Source organism: Ictalurus punctatus, chromosome 25, assembly GCF_001660625.3.
Source record: "Ictalurus punctatus breed USDA103 chromosome 25, Coco_2.0, whole genome shotgun sequence".
Classification (NCBI taxonomy): Eukaryota; Metazoa; Chordata; class Actinopteri; order Siluriformes; family Ictaluridae; genus Ictalurus; species Ictalurus punctatus.
Window position 1 is genome coordinate 263,389 of NC_030440.2, and position 21,612 is coordinate 285,000.

At 44.0% G+C, this 21,612-nt stretch overlaps 3 protein-coding genes across 10 annotated transcripts in view; all 3 read left to right on the forward strand.

Moving 5' to 3' along the window:
- The first annotated feature begins 268 nt into the window (after positions 1-268).
- pla2g4ab (phospholipase A2, group IVAb (cytosolic, calcium-dependent)) lies at positions 269-15,529 on the forward strand. 5 transcript variants are annotated; one of them, XM_017456165.3, is made up of 19 exons: positions 279-426; positions 1,089-1,250; positions 3,750-3,917; positions 5,359-5,440; positions 5,638-5,786; positions 5,864-5,977; positions 6,074-6,111; positions 6,266-6,410; positions 7,971-8,107; positions 8,301-8,523; positions 8,759-8,873; positions 9,461-9,598; positions 10,774-10,863; positions 11,781-11,846; positions 12,298-12,519; positions 12,646-12,830; positions 13,400-13,589; positions 13,752-13,909; positions 15,108-15,529. In XM_017456165.3, the coding sequence occupies exons 3-19, from the start codon at positions 3,882-3,884 to the stop codon at positions 15,243-15,245; spliced, it is 2,226 nt and encodes a 741-aa protein (XP_017311654.1). In that variant the 5' UTR covers positions 279-426; positions 1,089-1,250; positions 3,750-3,881; the 3' UTR covers positions 15,246-15,529. The 5 variants fall into 5 exon arrangements, with proteins under 5 accessions (XP_017311653.1, XP_017311651.1, XP_017311654.1 ...); XM_017456167.3 differs by having other exon boundaries at positions 3,782-3,917; XM_017456166.3 differs by having other exon boundaries at positions 1,095-1,250.
- A 1,854-nt stretch (positions 15,530-17,383) lies between these two features.
- On the forward strand, positions 17,384-19,534 carry LOC128629154 (adenylate kinase 9). Of its 2 annotated transcripts, XM_053675854.1 has the most exons (7): positions 17,384-17,582; positions 17,991-18,123; positions 18,613-18,676; positions 18,759-18,811; positions 18,901-18,997; positions 19,143-19,255; positions 19,359-19,534. In XM_053675854.1, the coding sequence occupies exons 2-7, from the start codon at positions 18,004-18,006 to the stop codon at positions 19,530-19,532; spliced, it is 621 nt and encodes a 206-aa protein (XP_053531829.1). In that variant the 5' UTR covers positions 17,384-17,582; positions 17,991-18,003; the 3' UTR covers positions 19,533-19,534. The 2 variants fall into 2 exon arrangements, with proteins under 2 accessions (XP_053531829.1, XP_053531828.1); XM_053675853.1 differs by lacking the exon at positions 17,384-17,582 and having other exon boundaries at positions 17,737-18,123.
- A 617-nt stretch (positions 19,535-20,151) lies between these two features.
- LOC108257971 (adenylate kinase 9) overlaps positions 20,152-21,612 on the forward strand; it is an 11,502-nt gene continuing 10,041 nt past the window's right edge. Inside the window, exons 1-5 of one of the 3 annotated variants that reach the window (XM_053675850.1) lie at positions 20,152-20,264; positions 20,537-20,611; positions 20,696-20,797; positions 20,890-21,029; positions 21,273-21,574. In XM_053675850.1, coding sequence (XP_053531825.1) covers positions 20,247-20,264; positions 20,537-20,611; positions 20,696-20,797; positions 20,890-21,029; positions 21,273-21,574 — 637 coding nt within the window. In that variant the 5' untranslated portion in view covers positions 20,152-20,246. Of the gene's footprint in view, positions 20,265-20,536; positions 20,612-20,695; positions 21,030-21,272; positions 21,575-21,612 lie in introns of those variants that run through there. The other 2 variants (XM_053675852.1, XM_053675851.1) reach the window with 2 other exon arrangements.

The window sequence follows — 21,612 nt, forward strand, 5'->3', positions numbered from 1 at the left end:
AGAAATGACACATAACATAACACAACATAACAGTTCTGCTAGCGGGTTTACACTATTTATTTATACAGTATATTTATTTATATTTATTTATACAGTATATACTTTAACACAACTTGGACATTGTTGGTCAGGTATTTTTAAAAGTCGGTATGTTTACTTGAACTGATGGATTTCCTAGACACTGTGTGCACTTAAGCTTGTTGGGTGTGTGTGTGTGTGTGTCTGTGTGTGTGTGTGATGTTAGGGGCGTGTTTATTACCGCAAGGAACTGCGAGCTTTCTCCAACACCTCCTTCTATTCCTCAAATCATATTCTGCACCCCAGCACGCGCTCGTGTGAAGGACAAATGCGAGATCTATTTTTTGGGTTGTTTTTTGGGGGGGTCTAGGACACTAGGACACTAGGACACTCCTAGAACATCCTCGGGTGAGTACGCTGTTCGTGCTTGCGTAATGGTCCAGAAGTTTTGGAGATTAGGGAGGAGAAGAGAAGACCCGTTCTCCTCAGTGCTGCAAGCTTCTGAAAACTAGAGAGTTGCAGGCCATGCTTCTACAAACAAACAAACAAACAAACAAACATTGTAGGCCAAGTTTCCAATAACGGCTGACCGTCGGTGCCGTGCGTAAAGTGATTTAGGTGTTTTATTTATTTATTTATTTATGATAGTATGGTTCATCTTGTGTCCAGCTCTGAAATAATATTCTGTTCATTTACAATTGAATACTTTAGGCACTGGGATATTTAAATACTCATCACCATTTCCTTCTAATTTAGAGCGCAGGTTCCCAACCCTGGTCCTGGAGAACCTGCACATTTGAGTGCTCTCTCGCTCTCTCTCTCTCTCTCTCTCTCTCACACACACACACACACTCTTACTTTAACTCGAGCAGTATAGTCGAATCAGGAGCAGAGAAAAGACATATCAAACCATAATGAACTTCCCTGTCCTTCACACCCAGAAGAGCACGGGTTCCTCTCGAGGTTTCTTCCTCAGATCCTCCTCTCCACCGCTTCCTCATCAGAGACCGATTCAGTTCACACACTTCAGATTAAATGCGCATCTTGTGTTTATAACGTTTTCTGTGAAGCTGCAGATTGTAGAGAACCAGGATCGGAACCTGTGGACTCGGACTCGTCATATCGCCCTAAAAACGGTCACCTCACCGGTTCCGGTAAAGTCAGGGACCTCACCGAGTGACAGCCTGGGAAACAGGCGCGGAGGGGCAGGCTGCTCATTATTTCGGCAGCTGGTACTTTCTGAATTTTATTTATTTATTTTTTTATTAAGACAATATCACTCACTGATTAATTGAGAAGCTGGGGGGGGGGGGGGGGCATGGGGGGGGCATAGGGGGCGGGGATGGGGATGGGGGGGTACCTAGTCCAGACCAGCTTGGACTGTTAGTGTTTTGGTCAGACCAAGCAGGATTGTTGAACAGGGTCAGGCGGGGTTCGGGTGGGACGATGAAAGAACTTGTATTGGCACCCCTGGTTCTAGCACATGAAGAGGATGTGGGGAATCATGCCATGGAGCTCGTGGAGGAGCCGAGAAGAGAACCGGAAATAGTCGAATAACGAAAGTGGGAAGCCAACGGGGTCATAGATCTGGTGTGTGTGTGTGTGTGTGTGTGTGTGTGTGTGTGTGTGTGTGCGCGCGCGCGCGCGCGCGCGCGTGTGTGTGTTGAACCGAATGAACACGGTTTTGTTTGTTTTAAGTAAGAGACCTCACTCGGTATGATGGTGGGTGACTGTCTTCTCCTCAGGAGTTCTGTGGCTTGTGATAATCAGTACAGTACATTCAGGACGATTGTTTATTTTATTTTAAATCCTTTTAGTCTGTTTTCTGTCAGTTTGGTCATTTTTAATATTTGAATGGGTTTCAATGGGGACGTTTTTGTCCTTAATGTCCTGAGTGTAACTATGTTGTGTATTTAGTTTAAAATAGATTTACGAAAGCAAATGAAGGTGAAATATTCCAATTCCTATCAAAATACACACCTTTTGCAAACAGACAAAGATGCCCGTAAGGATGCACATGGGTTAAAGGTTTTAGTAGTGAACCAGGACCAGTGGTGAGAATTACTCCGTTCATACACGTTGAAGTTTCATGAGTTCTGCTTAGTCATGGAGTTTAGTGTGAATCTACTGAGGACATTTTCCTCGGGTCACGACTACCAACTGCGTTATCTTAGTTTTCTCATCTGCACACTTCCTCTTTCGTTGCTCGAGTTCTCTCACTCTCCCTCTCTCCCTCTCTCTCTCTCTCTCTCACACACACACACACACACACACAGAAGGTTATTGGCCTTGTTGATAAAGGCTACATAATGCTTACAGTGCTGTGAAAAAGTATTTGCCCCATCCTGATTTCTTCTGTTTTTTGTATCTCATACTAAATAATTTTATATCTTCAGACGAAATACAACATAAAACAAAGGCGACCCGAGTAAACACACAATATGGTTATTTATTTATTTATTTATTTACTGAAGCAAAAGAAAAGTTATCCAACACCTTTCACCAATGTGAAAAACTAATTGCCCCCTTAAACTTAAAATCTGGTGCCGCCTTTAGCAGCAATAACTCCAACCAAACGCTTGTGATAACTGGAGATCAGTCTTTCACTTACTTCTAGAACTAGGACTTACTCCTACACTTCAGATTGTTGTCTTGCTGCAGAATCCAGTTGTGCTTGAGTTTCAAGTTTCGTACTGAAGACCATGCTTGACCATAGGTATGATGATCTTTTTCTGGAATTCGGTGTTTGGTTTACTCCAGATGTAACGGGACTCCTGTCTTCCAAACAGTTCCACTTTCACCTCATCAGTCCACAGAACATTCTCCCAAAAGGTTTGAGGATCATCAAGGAGTGTTTTGGTGAAATTCAGACGAGTCTTAATGTTCTTCTGGGTTAGCAGTGGTTTTCACCTCACCACTCTTCCATGGAGCCGTTTTCCCCCAGTGTCTTTCTGATCGTGGAGTCATGAACAGTGACCTTTATTGATGTAAGAGAGGCCTGTAGGTCCTTCGACGTTCTCCTCGGCTCTTTTGTGACTTCCTGGATGAGTCGTCGCTGTGCTCTTGGAGGAATTTCGGAAGGTCGGACACTTCTGGGAACGTTCACTACCGTGCTGAGTTTTTCCATTTGGAGATAACGGCTCTCGCTGTGGTTCTTTGGAGTCCCAAAGTCTTTGAAATAGCTTTGTAACCCTTCCCCAGACTGATGTACTTCAATCATCTTCTTCCTCATCATTTCTGGAATCTCTTTCAGCTTTGGCGTAGTGTGTTACTGGGTAAGATCCTTTAACCAAATCCATACTGATGAGAAAGTTGTATTTAAGTGTAGATGTGACTGAACAGGGTTTGCAGTAATCAGACCTGGTTGTGTCTCGTCCAGCTGATCTCCATTATCAATGCAGACTCATAGATTTGGGGAATTAGTAACTACAGACAAGTACAAATACATTTTCCCACAGGACCAGTTGGCATTGGAGAACTTTTTTGCTTCATTAAATAACATTATCATTTAAAAGCTGTATTGTGTGTTTCTCAGACTGCCTCTGTTTTATCTTAGATTTAGTTTTCATTTCTGAAACTATTTAGTATGAGATATAAATACTTTTTCACAGCACTGTAGATATTATTGCTTTTTTAATAAAGACATTCCTTCCTGTTAAACTTTTTGTATTCATTGTAGTCAGAGTACAGTTTCAGTTTAGATGTGTAATTCCTTGGTCTTATCATCACAGTTGGATGAACCCCTCTCACATGTGTACACTAGATGAGAATTCCTACTCCCACAAGATTTCTTCATCAGAGAGCCAGCTTTTCACGTGGACAGGGGATCATCAGCCAGTCCCGATCACCCCATGTAAACCAGCATGATGTCCGCCAGAGATCCTGATCAGTACATCATTGTAAGTGCCACAAAATGATACTTTTCGTATAATAATCTTCTTTGCTGGAAAAAAAAAGCACATTTCTACTAAAAGGCCATTTGTACTAATCTCTTTTATGCAAATCAGAAGGTGTTAACACTGCAGTGTTATCTTTCATCACACTCGCTGGTCAAAGGCAAATCAGCTCTCCTTCTGTATATCATACAAGCTTTGTCAACATATTAGACCAGGTTGGCTTCATCTGTAGCCCAAATGTGTGCAATGTTTTTCCTATTGTTTGACTTTTACAGCTAGTTGCAGCTCATTGTGGGCGATTTGACGATCTTAGGGCACAAACGATTAAAATGTCTCCACAATCTGTATTTACAGAGGGATCATGTGTAACACATTTCGTCAGTTGCACTATAGAAACAGCTTAGACACGGCATGGCATGAACAAACCAGTAATGATGTTGAGATCCGATTTTTCCACACTGAGGACAACCGAGGGCCCCGTATGTACACAGCTGTTACAAAAGGTGCATACGTTCACTAGCGCTCAAGAAGGCTACACTATACAATACACTAAGAGCCAAGGGGGTGTAAACTTTTGAACAGGACACTTGGTGTAAATTGTTTTGTTTTTTTCATTTAGTACTGCCCTTCAGACTCTACGTAAGATACTTACATGAGATGTTTCCCAGAAGACGAAATACTAACAATAACAATTTACACCAGAACACACATGATGTACAAGAAAACCTGATTCATCAGACCAGGCCGCCTTCTTCCATCGCTCCATGGTCCAGTTCTGATGTTCACGTGGCCATTGCAGGAGATTTCGGTGGTGTACAGGGGGTCAGCATGGACACTCTGTCCAGTCTGCAGCTACACAGCTCCATACGCAGCAAGCTGTGATGCTCTGTGTGTTCTGACTCCTTTCTATCAGAACCAGCATGAACTTTCTCAGCAGTTTCTGCTACAGTAGATCTTCCGTGGGATCGGACCAGACGGGTTAGCCTTCTCTTCTCACACGCATCAGTGAGACTTGGGAGTCCATGACCCTGTCTCCAGTTCACCGGTTCTCCTTCCTTAGAGCACTTTTGGTAGGTACTAACCTCTGCATACCGGGAAACCCCACAACACCTGCTGTTCTGGAGACGCTCTGACCCAGTCGTCTAGACATCACGATCTGGGCCTTGTCAAAATCGCTCAGATCCTGACACTCGCCCATTTTTCCTGCTTCCAACACGTCAACTTCAAGAACTGACTGTTCACTTGCTGCTTAATAAATATCTCCCACCTACTGACAGGTGCCATTGTAATGAGAGGATCAATGTTATTCACTTCAGTAGTTTTAAGGTTATGGCTGATTGGTGTGTGGGTGTGTGTGTGCGGGTGCGTGTGTGTGATAAAGAACTACAATGTAATCTTCATTCTTCGTGGCGGAAATCTAATTTGACATAATTGTGTCTTGAAGGTCGAGCAGCAGTACTCCCACAAGTTCAAAGTGAAAGTTCTGCGGGCAGAAAATGTCACCAAAGGCACTCTGGGAGACTTGCGTGAGTAGATCCGGAACATTTACTTAAATATATAATAAAACCTTCGGCATTCCCAAAATGTGGAGTTAAATACTTGAACACTGATGAAACGACATAGTGATGAAAAGAATATGTAGAGTCTTGGTTTCTTGTTGCCTCATTGTGTGTGTGTGTGTGTGTGTGTGTGTGTGTGTGTGTGTGTGTGTGTGTGTGTGTAGTGGACACCCCGGACCCGTACGTGGAGCTTTTCATTCCCACAGCTCCCGAGAGCAGGAAGAGGACACGGCACATTGATAACGACATCAACCCTGAGTGGGACGAAAGCTTCGAGTTCATACTGGACCCAAACCAGGACAATGTTCTGGAGGTAGAACAGCTTTTGGACCCTTTTTCAACTGAACCCCTGACAGCAGATCTACTAATTATATAATGCATTGTTTTCAGGTGACATTAATGGACGCTAATTACGTGGTGGACGAGACACTGGGTATGACGTCGTATTCCATTTCCAAACTCAAAGTGGGAGAGAAGGAACTGGTGTCAATTCTTATAGGAAAAGTAAGAACCTTCCCTTCGCCTTCCTTCTGCGTAGTTAATATTAACGGTTAATGATCCGTGCCACGCTAACCGAGTGTCTTTGTGTCGTTCCAACAGACCACCAAAGTGTTCTTAGAGCTCAGTCTGGAAATTTGGTACGTATTCCACTGCTCACTCCCTTCTGTGTACAAAAACCCCCACAGTCTGATATTTTAAAACTCTTCAGACGTCACGTATATATGATGATGGAAGTTGTCGGTATAAACGCTTGTCTCGCGTTAGCCTGGTGTCTCTGTGTCCTGTTTCCAGTTCTGCCATTGACCTGCGCTTCAGTCTTGCCCTGTGTGATAAGGAGAAGTTGTACAGGCAGCAGCGAAGAGAGAAGGTCATGCTGGGTATCAAGAAACTGCTGGACATGGAGAAGCCTCGATTCCTGCCCTCGAGCCCCCAGGAGGTACGTCACACAAAACCGACGTTAGACTATAGAAACGTGACTTAAATACTAAATCGTAAAAGGTGCGTGACGTGAACATGACACACATTTAGCGCTTAAAATATATTTATCTATATCAGTATTTGGAAAGTAGAAAGTGGGTGTGGTCAAAATTTTAACTTGTACAAGTCTCCAAGTGAGTAAAGCTACAGAACTAGTTAAACTCCTCCCTTCAGAGAGCATACTCTGCTCTGATTGGTCAGATGTCGCAGTGTGTTGTGATCTATGTGGTCTACTGCTGTCGGCATGTTTCAAAAAAGGAAACGCCCGCTAGCGTAACAACTTTCAGCTCCGTCTGTCTGCGAGCACCCGATGAAGACCAGACAGAGGCGGTGGCTTTTTTGTTACAAATCTACGTCTGTTTGTACAGGAAGTACGTCTGGAATTACTAACGACTCGTTTCCTGTTATTTCCTCCACATGAAGCTTCCCAGTGTTCCCCTCCGCTATACATTCAAGCTTGCGTTATTTATATTATATATTCATTTTTGCTTACTTCCAGGAAGTGTAACTTTACTAATCCTCTTTTAATCAATCAAAAATCTGACTGTCATGGATTATTAAACATGCTTAAAACTCCTAAAAGGGCGGTCTTTTGATTCTGGTGGTAAAACGACACACGGTTCAGCCTGTGCTTCGAATAAAGCACGGAAACGGACATGGCGGCGTTTAACAGAGTGAGGTTTCGCTATCGTTTGGCAACTCTTGAATTGGATTTCGTGCTTGCGTGGTCTCGCGTAGCGTCGTCATGGTTCAGATTTCCGGAAGTCAGATTGTGCAAGAGATTATGTAACTTGGACACTAGAATGAAAAGATAGTCATGTCACACCAGTGTATTATAATGTCCTTATAATGTGTGTCTGGTTTATAAACGTTTTTGCTTACACTGACCGAATATTTGCCAACATTCTAATTAGCACCGAGTCACATCAACGCCGTATTCAGATGAAGACGATATCCTGATTCCGCAAAATCCCTCCCCTGGAATTAACCTGTTTTAAGGGGAAATTTGTTGCATGTAAACACCTTATTCAGAAACTACACTCAGTCCAGCAAGGACTTGTGGGTAGCAACAACTGCTCAGCTGTAGGCTAGGTTTTTAAGAATGGCAAATCTGTATGCATGTAAACATCGTATTCGGAACCTGAAGGTACACCTCGAACGCAATTTGATGTGAATGGAAACGTAGACGCTGTGCCTCTCAGTCCGAATGCTGGGATATTACACGGACTACACAATAACCGATGGAGCTACAGGTTGTAGTGTGTGTGTGTATATATATATATATATATATATATATATATATATATATATATATATATATATATACAAATTATACTGTGTCTCATCTACGTCTCTGCTGTGAGGTTAACTTTAGCACCAAGCTAAAGGCTAAAGCAGCGATGGTTTTAACTTTGTATGGTACAACACAGAGATACTCTAAATATTATAGACTTAAAGCTAAAACGCTACTGAAATAAAAGAAAAGGAAGTGATGTAATACCATGGTGTGTCTGTGCAGGTCCCTGTCATCGCTGTGGTAGGATCAGGTGGTGGGTTCAGGGCGATGGTCGGCTTCTCAGGCGTAATGAAGGCCTTGTACGAGTCGGGAGTTCTGGACTGCTCAACATACATCGCTGGCCTCTCTGGCTCCACATGGTACGTTCGACTCTACACTGGATGAGACGTTCTTAGTGGCGAAATTTTTAAAAAATGGAAACTTCTAGCATGTTACTGTTTTTTTAAGTGCTACTGTTGACATGAACGTTGCGTACTAAGACGGCGTAAACGCATCCATCCAGCGCTCCAGCTACTAAAGACGACGGACATGTCGCATGTGTGTGTTTTCCAGGTACATGTCTATGCTGTACTCTCACCCGGAGTTCCCTAAGAAAGGCCCGGAGCAGATTAATGAGGAGCTGATGAAGAGCGTGAGCAGCAACCCCCTCCGCCTGCTCCTGCCGCAGCACATCACCAACTACGTCCAGGCCCTGTGGACCAAAAAGTCTAACGGCCAGCCTGTCACCTTTACCGACATTTTTGGCATGCTTATCGGAGAAACACTGATTCCAGCTGTACGTATACAGTTTATTATGTTTATATACTCGCTCACGTGTAGATGCGTACAGGTGTGTGTCCTCGTTTACACGAGGCTGATTTCTATACAGCAGGTTTAAAATGTACAATACCTTTTCAGCACCATTAAAGGATTGCTAAAGATGTACTTTGTATTATTGTATATATGTGTGTGTGTGTGTATTATTGTATATGTGTGTGTGTGTGTGTGTGTTTTGTTGTCTGGATCTGCAGAGGATGGACAGTAAGCTGAGTGAGATGCAGGAGAAGATTAACGACGCACAGTCTCCTTTGCCGCTCTTTACCTGCCTGCACGTCAAACCGGACGTGTCCGAGCTCATGTTCGCCGGTAACCTTGTCCATGTATAAGGCTTATTGTTTGTATGCAAAACGTCTTTATCAGGACATCACGTGTGCAGAGGGACGCAAATGTGCTGCTTTGCATATTTAAAAAACTTGCCCTTATATACCAGTTATTTATACACATGCACATTTCTTAACAACATACCGCAATACCACAATCTTTCCAATAGGCAGGTCACCGAAGAACACGTAAGAACATACGTGAGAACATACGTTACATGCTGAAACGCAGGATTCAATTCCCTGAACGTTTCGGGTGTAACAGTGACGGAACAAGTAGCGTTTCTGTATATAACACATTCCTGTGCTAAACCGCTAAAGACAGGACCAGTTACATTCCAGCTGCTTAATGAGTACTGCAGGTGTGTAGTGCTCGGATGTCGTACGCCAGCGCATCATTACGTTAATGAAAGCAATCAATTAGCCAAGCCCATCATATTGCATCATCCTGATGCTAAAATAGTAATATGATTCACCAACCTCAGCCACGGCGTACTGCCGGAATACACACGTACGCCTTATGTTTGTTGCATGCAAAAAAATGTGCTAATCGTGGTGTGTTTTGATTGACAGATTGGGTGGAGTTCAGTCCTTATGAGATCGGCATGTCTAAATATGGCACGTTCATGACCCCTGACCTTTTCGGCAGCAAATTCTTCATGGGAACTGTTGTTAAGAGATATGAGGAGAATCCTCTGCACTTCCTGATGGGTAAGATGATACCTCTCTCAGGCATTAAGTTAGTTCGGTTTAGTTTGGTTTACTGATTTTATAAAGTACATTTAAAACAACAGATGTGGAAACCGAAGCGCTGTACGAGAAATCTGAAGCAGAATTAAAACAAATACAAATTAAAAGGCCCATGGAAAAATTTACACCCTCAATTAAAACATAAAGAATATAAATAGGTCTTCAAAGAGGATTTAAACTCGGAAACAAGAAGAGGAAGACTATTCCGACGCTTAGGAGCAGCTACCGAGAAAGCCGATCACCTTTAGCCTTAAAACGTGAACGAGGAACTGAGAGTAGTGAGACAGGAAGAGGACCCAAAGTGGAACCCGGGACATTTGAGCACAGGATGAGAAACACTTCCCTACAGTACATTAACAGAATCTCTCATTGAGATTAGAGGACCACTCCAGCACAGGCCCCTGACGACCAAGCCTTTGCAAAAGGAGATCATGATGGTGTGTGTCAAATCAAGCAAGATTAAAATACAAGAGCGAGTACGATATCATTGGTGACCTTCAACGGAGCAGATGCAGTACTGTGATGTTCCCTGAAAAATACTAAACGCACTCGGGTGCGAAGAAATCCGAGAACTTTTTCCAAGACTTTTGAAATGAAAAATGATCGAGATGATGCTTTTTTCACCAGCGTTTGTACTTTAGCATGTTTAAAAGTGTCCGGCACCACCCCATCAACCGGAGATCTGTTAATAATCAAAGCAGGAAAAGCTTCTTTAAAAATACGTGAAAGGGCCGAAAGGGGACTTTATTTATATACTAGAAACGGTATCGTAAAGCCATGAAGGAGATGTTTACGTGTCCTATAATAACGTTTGTTCTGCTGCGCGAGGTCTTCACGTGAATTCCACGAACAAAAACGCAGGACAAAAAAACAGTTCCACTGAGGCGTAGAGACAGAATGAACGAGGGGAAAATCTGCACAGTCATATTTCGTTTAAAACGCCGTTATTTAAATCACGCCTCCTGCTCCGCCTCCTTCTCTTTCCCTTCGGCCGTTTCATTCCACAGCACATGGCATGACGACAAATTTTTTTTAAAAACCATAACCGTTGGTTGTAAATTATTCCGTTGGTTGTACATTATGTGATATCTTGCAATGTGTGTGTGTGTGTGTGTGTGTGTGTGTGTATTCTTTAGGGGTCTGGGGCAGTGCCTTCTCCATTCTTTTTAACAGGGTATTGGGGGTAAAGGACATCCCTGGGGGGAGCACCATGGAGGAGGAGCTGGGTATGTATGACGTGTACTCCTCACGTCCACTATCACGCTTCACGCAGCTATTTCCTCCACCTGAGCAGAACTTTAGATAATCCGATGTTCTTCAGGTACGACTCAACCGCGGATGAAAGGTTATCGCTAGCGTTCTCGACTAAATACGTTCAAGCCGTTCAGAGCGGCACTGGTTAGTTCGTGGACAGGAGGAGATGTGAGATGAGATGCGCTCCCTGTCTGATTATTAGCATTTCGCTGAGATGAGATTTGAGCAGATATATAGGCTTGTGTGGTTAAAAAAAAAAAATTAAGAAAAAAAGTCTCATTTCCTGTGATGAGCGTTTCACACTTTAGCAGAAGAGCAATGTTTGAAGTAAACCACAACCTCCTTTATTTAACTCCTGAAAGCATAACTAACAGTAACGCACTGTATGTATGACAGCATGTCTGAGTATACAGTGGCACTTGAAAGTTTGTGAACCCTTTCGAATGTTTTAGCCTCATATTCAGATGGTTCCAGATGTGCAATATCGGATCGGATCGTCTTCCTCAATCAATAAATTCTAAGCCCAAGTTCTCTTTGTCTATTTTTAGGACTTGTGCGAAAATCCGACGGTGTGTGTTTGGTCATATTCATGCAGAAACACAGACCATTCGAAAGGGGTCACGAACTTTCAAGCGCCACTGTATACTTTTTATATGTCATTTATTTTAAACCCAGTTCAAACGTTCAGTGTTGAAGCATTCGGTGGTTAAGGCTCTGGGTTACTGATCAGAAGGTCAGATGTTCAAGCCCGAGTACTACCATTGTTGGGCCCTTATCCTTCAACTGCTCCAGATGTATAAAGGAGATGCATGTAAGTCCATCAGGAGCAAGGAGCTCTCGTCTGTAACAACACAAGACATATGACTAACCGTATGTATTTGTCTCACAGAACATATAAAACCTGAGCATATTGTTGGAGAAGACAGCCTGGACAATGATGAAGAGTCCCACAAAGGTGAGAAACTACATTACCCAGAATGCACAGCCATAACGTCTCGTGTTAGAAACATGCCAAACTGTGGTTTGTTCTTTCACCACACTGCAAATCAAAAGTATTATTATATTATCCCATGACTTACGCTAGACGCAGTTTAAACAAGTATATCTCATTACTAGTTTGATTTACTGTATGTCGAGCGAGTGTGAGCGATCCACGTAACGTTAACGTGATTAAACGCTGACAGGAAGGTTACGTTAACCTGATTGACAGCAGCAGGGTAACGTAGCGAGATCCTAGGTGTTGGAACGCTGTGTTTAATTCCAGGCAAGACGTTAAGTTGTGTTAACGGTAGCAGCCGAGTTCGTTCACGTGGAACCGATGTACACGGTCAATTCAGTGCATTGTTTTTCTTCTTCTGTGCAGCTTCTAAACACTTCCTGTTTGTGTGTTGGCAATTGCTGTTTAGTCTGCATGCAGGACGACCGTCAGCAGGAACAGGCCAGCTGGATGCAGCGCATGGTCACGTCTCTGTTCAGCGACTCCACGCTGTTTAACACGCGCGAGGGCAGGGCGGGAAAAGTGCACAACTTCATGCTGGGTCTCAACCTGAGCACCAGCATCCCGCTCGCGCCCTACAGCGACGTCCTGGCCCAAAACTATCCCGAGGATGAAGCGGATGCTGTAACAGGTACGGAATAGCGTGGTCTGAAAACACTAACGTTGTATTCCGTTTGTCCAGTGGCGCTCGTGTGGTGTGGAAATGTGCAGAAGTTCACTTCTCTCTCGCTCTCTCTTGATTGTGGAATGGCATTAGACCCCGATGAGTTTGACCGAATCTACGAGCCGCTAGACGTAAAGAGCAAGAAGATCCACATCGTGGACAGCGGCCTGACCTATAACCTGCCCTACCCTTTGATCCTGAGACCCCAGAGGGGTGTGGACCTCATTATCTCCTTCGACTTCTCGGCTCGACCTGGCGACTCTAGTCCTCCGTTCAAGGTGATTATAAACGTGTACAAACACGTGTAGCAGTACACCCTTCACGTAACTCTGTAATACACTGACTGACGGTACGTTAGGATTTCCGTGAACGATCAAGCCCTTTAGATTTGTTCTAAACCATGGCTCTGTCTATAGCACACGTTTATATAATAATTCCAACGTGCATGAAATCATCGCCAAACAAAAGGTTCTCTTTATTCTTCTTTTACTTCTTCTTCTTCACGGGTGTTACGTGTAGTATTATTGCTTGCTTTGTCTTTTGTTTTTTTTCTTCTCCCTTCACTCGATTTGTTGGGTGACTTGTGCATCACAACCGACGTGTTTTTCATGCCGTAGCCAATCTTTTAACAGGAAGTATGTGACAAATCGTGTAAAATCGTGCTATTTACTACGTGTCTCGAGCTGTCGTTGCCTCAAGTATGGCTGAAAGCTCTCTTTTTTCTAATGTGGGAGGGGCCTACTGCCATGGCAACAAAACATATATATATATATATATATATATATAAAACGATCTACTTGTGATGCTGTTGAGAATAATTCTTATAATTTGAAGTGGTGTTCTTTAGGAGCTTCTGTTGGCTGAGAAATGGGCACGCATGAACAAGCTTCCGTTTCCCAGAATCGATCCCAAAGTGTTTGACCGGGAAGGGATGAAAGAGTGCTACGTCTTTAAGCCGAGTAAGGGGAACAAGAACTGCCCCACCGTCATTCATTTCGTCTTGGTTAACCTAGACTTCAGAAAGTTCAAAGCCCCAGGTAAGTGTGTGTGTGTGTGTGTGTGTGTGTGTGAGTGTTTAACAATACTGAATACCATCAACACGTTATTAGACAAACTGTAATTGTAAAACTGTGAATTCACTCTTTTAACTCTTTTTTTCCTGCCTATTAATACGTGCTTTTGTACTTCGTGCTCTGAAGGAATTCCTCGAGAGACTGAAGCGGACAAACAGTTTGCCGACTTTGACATCTTTGATGACCCGGAAACACCGTACTCCACCTTTAACTTCCAGTATTCCAACAAGGCCTTCACTCAGCTGCATGACCTCATGGAGTTCAACACGCTCAACAACATAGAGGTGAGGCATTCAGAGCCTGCTAAACACCCCGTAGCGTCCTGCTAAACACCCCGTAGCGTCCTGCTAAACACCCCGTAGCGTCCTGCTAAACACCCCGTAGCGTCCTGCTAAACACAACGTAGCGTCCTGCTAAACACAACGTAGCGTCCTGCTAAACACAACGTAGCGTCCAGCTAAACACCCCGTAGCGTCCTGCTAAACACCCCGTAGCGTCCTGCTAAACACCCCGTAGCGTCCTGCTAAACACCCCGTAGCGTCCTGCTAAACACCCTGTAGCGTCCTGCTAAACACCCCGTAGCGTCCTGCTAAACACCCTGTGGCGTCCTGCTAAACACCCCGTGGCGTCCTGCTAAACACCCCGTGGCGTCCTGCTAAACACCCCGTAGCGTCCTGCTAAACACCCTGTAGCGTCCTGCTAAACACAACGTAGCGTCCTGCTAAACACCCCGTAGCGTCCTGCTAAACACAACGTAGCGTCCTGCTAAACACCCCGTAGCGTCCTGCTAAACACCCCGTAGCGTCCTGCTAAACACCCCGTAGCGTCCTGCTAAACACAACGTAGCGTCCTGCTAAACACCCCGTAGCGTCCTGCTAAACACCCCGTAGCGTCCTGCTAAACACCCCGTAGCGTCCTGCTAAACACCCTGTAGCGTCCTGCTAAACACCCCGTAGCGTCCTGCTAAACACAACGTAGCGTCCTGCTAAACACCCCGTAGCGTCCTGCTAAACACCCCGTAGCATCCTGCTAAACACCCCGTAGCGTCCTGCTAAACACCCCGTAGCGTCCTGCTAAACACCCCGTAGCGTCCTGCTGAACACCCCGTAGCGTCCTGCTAAACACCCCGTAGCATCCTGCTAAACACAACGTAGCGTCCAGCTAAACACCCCGTAGCGTCCTGCTGAACACCCCGTAGCGTCCTGCTAAACATGGTAATGGTAAAAATGTGATCCAACGGTTCATTCCAGACCTTTCGGTACTTCTTTAATTCAATTTAATGCGGTGATGATGTTGTTCTCTGGGCAACATCACATGACACATGCTGTGAATCCAGAGTGCAGGGTGATACTTTATCGACTAAATGCCTTTTGTAGATTCTTTATTTAATCATTCTGTAACCATATGGCCAGATTAAACCGTTTTTTCTTTGTTTGTTTTTTTTTGTTTTTTTTTTTAAACTCTTTTACTTTACCTCCACAGGTGATCAAAGAGGCAATTAAGGAGAGCGTTGTGTACAGGAAGGAGAACCCATCTCGCTGCTCCGTGTCTCTTTCTCTCAATGACATACAGAACAAGAAGATTTTGAAGAGGGATACTACAGGCCTCGTGCACAAATGACCGATTAAACGTCTCCTTATCTCATTTCATCAGTTAAGATACAGTTTGCTGATTGGTTAATGGAGAATTCTGGATATTCTGTTTTTAAAAATAAAGAAACTAACGTTGTGGCCATGTCGCAATTGTTGAACGTCATCAGTCCGCCACACCCCCCCCCCCCACCCCCCACATAGTTTAGTGCTGAGGAAAATCATGTCTGCAGGGCTAATGATTCTGTTTTCTTTTTATGAAAGCTCAATTCTGCGAATGGTTTCTGTATTTATTAAAAGATCGTGTTAAATGGGTGTGCCTGTGTGATTGTATGTGTGTGTGTCTTCATCAGGAAGTCTGATTTACTGTGATTAGAGAAGAATGTTTACTGCTGAGCGCTGGAGCGAGATCGTTTAGCCATGTCGGGTTCAGTGAGCTGGGGTTAATACGGGGCAGAGGATAGATTTGGTCAATTCATACAAAAACTAAATGATTTTGCCAGAAATGCTTGTTATACAGTGCTGTGAAAAAGTATTTGCCCCCATCCTGATTTCTTCTGGTTTTGTGTATATCTCATATTAAATAGTTTTAGATCTTCAGACGAAATACAACATAAAACAAAGGCGAGCCGAGTAAACACATGATGCAGTTTTTATTTATTGTTTTTTTATTGAAGCAAAAAAAAATAAAAAATCCAACACAGGCCGTGCACATGAAAAACTAACTGCCTCCTTAAAGTTAAAATCTGGTTTTGAAAGCTAGTACACCAGTGCTGATCACTGGCGATTGATTGTGTGACTTCTTTCCCGTTGGGACAGAGAGCTGGTACATGTGTAACAAGCACTGGCATCTCCTGGGACCTCCTTATAGATTCATCACAAGAAGCTGAGATACAGAAATCTTGACTTTGCCCATCTACAAACCCCACAGATCAAAACCAAAGCTGTGCAGTTTGCCCCGGCGTTCATTTCCCAAGCTTGCGGCTTCTGTTCCCGTCAGTGTTTTTAGCCATGGTGTGATGTGACTGTGGGGATTGTCGTGGAAACTAGACAACACTTGCAGACTCGTCCTCTGAAGGTAAAAAGGTTTATTACTTGTACTGAACCACTACTATATATATGAAACGCAGAGCATGACACACTCCTGTGTACCGATAATAAGCGGTTTGAGGCAGTTCAAACAGGCTTTGTTTTAGGATCTTGGAAGATGTTTAGATGAACCTTGAACAGAAGAACATGTTTGTGTCTCTGTACGCAGATAAACATTCTGTACTGATCTCAGTGACATCACATGGACTTCTTAGGCGTTATCCTCAGATGAACATGAACAGAACAAAACTATTACAAAGTAAAAATGAGTCATTTGCCTCACAGGATATACAGTACGAAGTACATTTCTGTGCATACTCTTTCCTGTGCCTGAGCTATGAGATGCTATTAACTCATACTAGAGAGTTGTTATTCTGTCTGCGGCCTGGCCAGAGTAATCATGCTAATGGAGAAACCAGCTGGACGTTGAACATCTGGAGTCTTTTCCTGTTTTCATTAGGATGGCTTGTGTGTCATTGTGTATGCATTATGTCTGAGTCTGTGTGTGTGTGTGTGTGTGTGTGTGTGTGTGTGTGTGCGTGCGTTAACGGCCCACCGGAAAGGTGGGATTTATCTCCAGAATGGCCTGTTACACAGAATCGCTCACCCGTGCTTTAATCTCTAATGTCTTTTATAGACAAAAAGTGTGCAGAAGTTCAACTTGCATTCACTAATCTGACTCCTGCTGGACATCATGATGACTCAGAGTCAGTTTTATTGACTTAAGAGAGCAGTAGGTGTGGCTGAACAGATATGGCGACTGGAAACATCTCTTGTCAGGGAAAAAAAGGGTTCTTTGGTGTTTTATCACCATATTATGTAATGCAGATATCTTCCCTTTACCCTCCCTCTCTCCTTCTCTCTGTGAATGTGACTGCACTGCTGAATGCATTTTAAGCTATCGTCGAATTCTCGTGACAAATAAAACAATAGAAACCATCAAAGAATATCTAATCGACCCAGAGGGACGATTACAGTTTCAAAACCAATACAGTTCCTATTATAACCAATAAAACCATTACAAATTCTGTTCCGTTCTGATTTTAAGGGAAAACGTGGACACTGCCGCCCCCTGGTGCTTACGTTCGGAAATGAAGACTAACGCATTGCGTTCAGTGTGGTCCACTCTTTAGATCTTTATTATTTCAATAAAACGTTTTAAACTAATTCATTAAAAGGACGAACAGATGCTCACGCGGTAAATCTGAAATTAGAACACAACGTACATTAAATTAGAAGGATAAGAAAACTGCTAAAAGACTAGGCAACATTTTTAAAGGTGAGTTCAGCCAAGTTTTTATTTATTTACGACTTGCGATTAACTGCCTTTTTTTATTACAGCACGTGTTTTAAACTTTATTAAACATAAGTCATCTCGTAAAAAGAAAAAGAAAAAGAAAAAAAAAAGTTTATTTACTCTCGCCCCTCATGTCTGCGCACGCGCGTTGAGCCAGGAGGGTCGCCATGGTAACACTGCAACACAGAATATAGATACATTGGGAGCGTGCGCGTGACCTCAGAATTAACTCTAAATGTTCTTTTCATATCTCCAGAACCGAAGCAGCACAAACGACTGAGACTGTTCTGCCGAGGTTTAGCGGTGGGCGGGGAAACTTCACGCAGGTTTCAGACAGCCTTTTACATTTGTTATTTACTTTGATAGGTTTTCGTTTGTTTGTTTTGAAAGCTTTCTCGTCACCATGGCGTCTCACGGCCCTGGTGCGCGTGGAACCCACTTGTCTGACGAGCTGATGGAGGATGAAGCTGAGAATGAATTTCTGCGTTCCAAGCCTTCGTCCTTTCTTATCCTTGGGAAACCTGTGAGTTTCGACATTCTTATTAGCTTAAATCATACCGTCCGGACACCTGACCATCACACCCATGTGTGGTTCTTCCCCAAAACTGTCGCCACAACCTCCCTTCCCTGGAACGAAGAGGCCCAAACCCTGTTCCAGTGCGTCTGTGCACAAAAAGACCCGGTGTGTGAAGGTTGGAAGAAGGTAGAAGAACTCGGAGCGTCCTTCACAGAACCCTGACCTCCTCACATCAACATCAGCGCCTGATCTCAACCTCATTAACGCTCGTGTAGCTGAGTGAACACCAATCCCCACAGTCACGCCCCAAAATCTAGTGGAACGCCTTCCCAGAAGAGTACGCATTATAACGTAAAGTGGGAAGAATCTGGAACTTATCAAGCACATATGGGTGTGATGGTCAGGTGTCCACATACTTTTGGCATACACATATAGCGTATTAACCCCTAGTGTACACTTGTAACCAGATGCGCTCTGATATTTGTTCTTTTACAGGGTGTTGGGAAGTCGACCCTTGCCAGAAACTTGGCCCGGACTTGGGGGTGTGTCCTCATTGATGGTACTGTTTAGTGTGTCATTTTGATTGATCAGTTCCAGCTCTGTACTGCTGTGTATTATCTGTTATTTTCCTCTTTCTTCAGACACGCCACTGCTCAGCACTCACATTCGTGATGGTACAGAGCAAGGGAAAGAGGTGTGTGTTTGTCTGCTTTGGTTTGTTCTCTTCATATAGTTCAAGTCATACTTTTGTGCCATGATGTACATGTGACGTCTGGATTTTAGCTTTCAGCGATCCTGGCTGAGGGAAAGAACATTCCGGAGGAGAAGATGGTGATGTTAGTTCTCGAAAAGCTGAAAACTGCAGAGGTGGAGAACTACGGTACGATGACCGGAGGCGGTTAAAGCAGTTTATTGTGACGGCCAATTTCACAGATTACTACAACTCCTATAGCTCATAAAACGACTTAGCCAATACATGTAGGCAGAAGGTAATCTAATCACTTGTTCATGTTGTGCTTGAGCAGGCTATGTTCTGTCATGTCTGCCGTCCATGTCTGGGGAATATCTGAAGATTCACGAGCAAATAGAACTGATACGAAACCAAACACACCCACCGGACTTCATCATCAACATAAAGGTAAAACTTCTTCCCGACGTCACCTCCAGAGTCGAGTGTAAACGGTTCTCCCGTGTCTGTGTGAACAGTTCGGATGAGTGCTGCCTGTTGTCTGTGGATGTAGTGTGAAGATAAGGACCTGATCAACCGCCTTGCAGGCCAGAAGCAGCAGCAGGACGCAGTGAAAAAGGTGTCACGTAACAGTGATGAGGAGGACGAGGAGGACGAGGAGGAGGACAAGGAGGACGAGGAGAAGATGAAGGATGAGGCACTTTTACATTTACATTTATTCGTTTAGCAGACACTTTTATCCAAAGCCACTTACAAATGATGAAATACGAGCAAAGTGGAGAACAATACGAGTAGTGCTACTGCACAAGATCTTTAACTGAGTTCTAGAGAAGCAAAGTGTGCAGAGTAGAGGTTTTTTTTTTTTTTTAAAGATAACGTGGGGTTGGTGTTTTTATGGGTTAGTTAGATGTTCACGGAAGAGCTGGGTCTTTAGCTGTTTTTTGAAGATAGTGACGTCCTGCGGTCCGGATTGAGATCAGAAGATCATTCCACCGCTGAGGGACAGTTAGTGTGAAGGTTGTTGAAATGTGGTCTGTGAAGGTCAAGAGTCACCCCAAGGTTCCTGGCTGTCCTGGTTGGCTTAGATAAAGCAATATGAATGAATAAAGAAATGGATGTGAGTACTGAGTGGTTGCAAATACTACAAACTGTGCTCCACAGTCGTACTCGTTATAATACAGGGCAGGCTAGGACCTGTTTATTAGTTTATGTCTTCATATAGATGAATCCATAACTGAATCCAAGCTGCTGAACCATGTTTCATGTGTAAACGAGAAAGAGACTGAGACTTATACTCCATGATAGTTTTGTGTGTGTGTGTGTGTGTGTGTGTGTGTGTGTGTGTGTGTGTGTGTAGAACGACACGATCAGTCACTCGGTGAGGCAAAAAGAGTATTACCCAGAGGAGGCCCATCGCAGGATTCTCCTTTATAAAGACACCATGCTCGTGCCTTTGGAGGTGGGAAAGATCTCGGTATATTTGTTGTCTGCACAGCTGCAGTAAACTCCAGCGTTATCGGCTCCTGTTATGAACACGTGCTGAAACTACTGTACTGTATAATAATCAAAAAATATAATAATGTGTAATGTTTGGAGTTGAAATTTTATAAACCAGTACATACTGGTAAAACATTCCTATGAGAATTCTTTTTGTCTAGAGAAAGAGTCAGTACTTGACTGTGTGTGTGTGTGTGTGTGTGTGTGTGTGTGTGTGTGTGTGTGTGTGTGTAGGACTTCATGGCAGCCCACGACCCCCAGTATTTACTTGAGCTTGATGGAAACAAGGATCCAGAAGAGATTATTGGGGTGGGTGACCGCCGTCATATTAAACTGCACTGACTGACTAAGAATTGACGAATTGACGAAAATGATGATTCATTTTGTGTATAGTGTCTTATAAGTCGTCTAGACTTCATGGCTGTGAGGAGAGCAGCTGCACCTATGCGCTTGCTAAACACGGATGAGGAGGAACCGCCTGACGAGATGGACACGGTAAAATCCCCTTTCTTTGTGATTAGACACAATGCCAGGGGCTGCTGCTTGTGTGTTCGCTGCGTATTCCGCGTTGTCTTGTCCCGTTGTAGGAAGAGCTGTTGAACATGCTGTCCTCCACGAAGACCATAGCACCAGGCTTCCCTTGGCGAAGGAGTCGCTGGGGCTGCACGTGCCCGGTTGCCCTCAAAGACGGCAAAATGATCAAAGGCAAGCCCGAATTTTCCGTCAGGTCAGTGGACGAGGGTAGATGAGAAATGAGCTCTGTAAACTGTCTCCAGAACAGTAGCACCTTTCAACAATACAGCTTATCGGCTTTTGTGTGTGTGTGTGTGTGTGTGTGTGTGTGTGTGTGTGTGTGTGTGTGGTTATTGACATCACTGACCAAATACTTAACCTCAGGCAGTCAGTCTCCGTCTGGATAATACGTGTGGAATTGGTGTTTGTGTTTACCGTTTGTTTTTGTTTCCACCAGCTTCCTGAATAAAATCTACGTCCTGTCCTCTCAAGAGGCTCTGCGGATGTTCATGTTGGAGCCAAGACGGTACCTGCTCCCACCCATGCCACGCCCACCCTGCAAAGTGTCTGTGATCGGGCCGCCACGGTCGGGAAAGAGCACTCTGAGCACGCTCTTGGCTGAGCATTATGGCGCGGCCGTGATAGACATGAAGAAGCTGATGGAGGTGGTCATGGATAAAATCGGGCAAGAAAAGCTGGAGAAGGCGCATCAGGACACGACGGAAAATGTCAAGGCCTTGACACAGAAGGATGAGTCTGGTGAGAGCTGTAAACATTCCCATGAGTAATTATGGGAG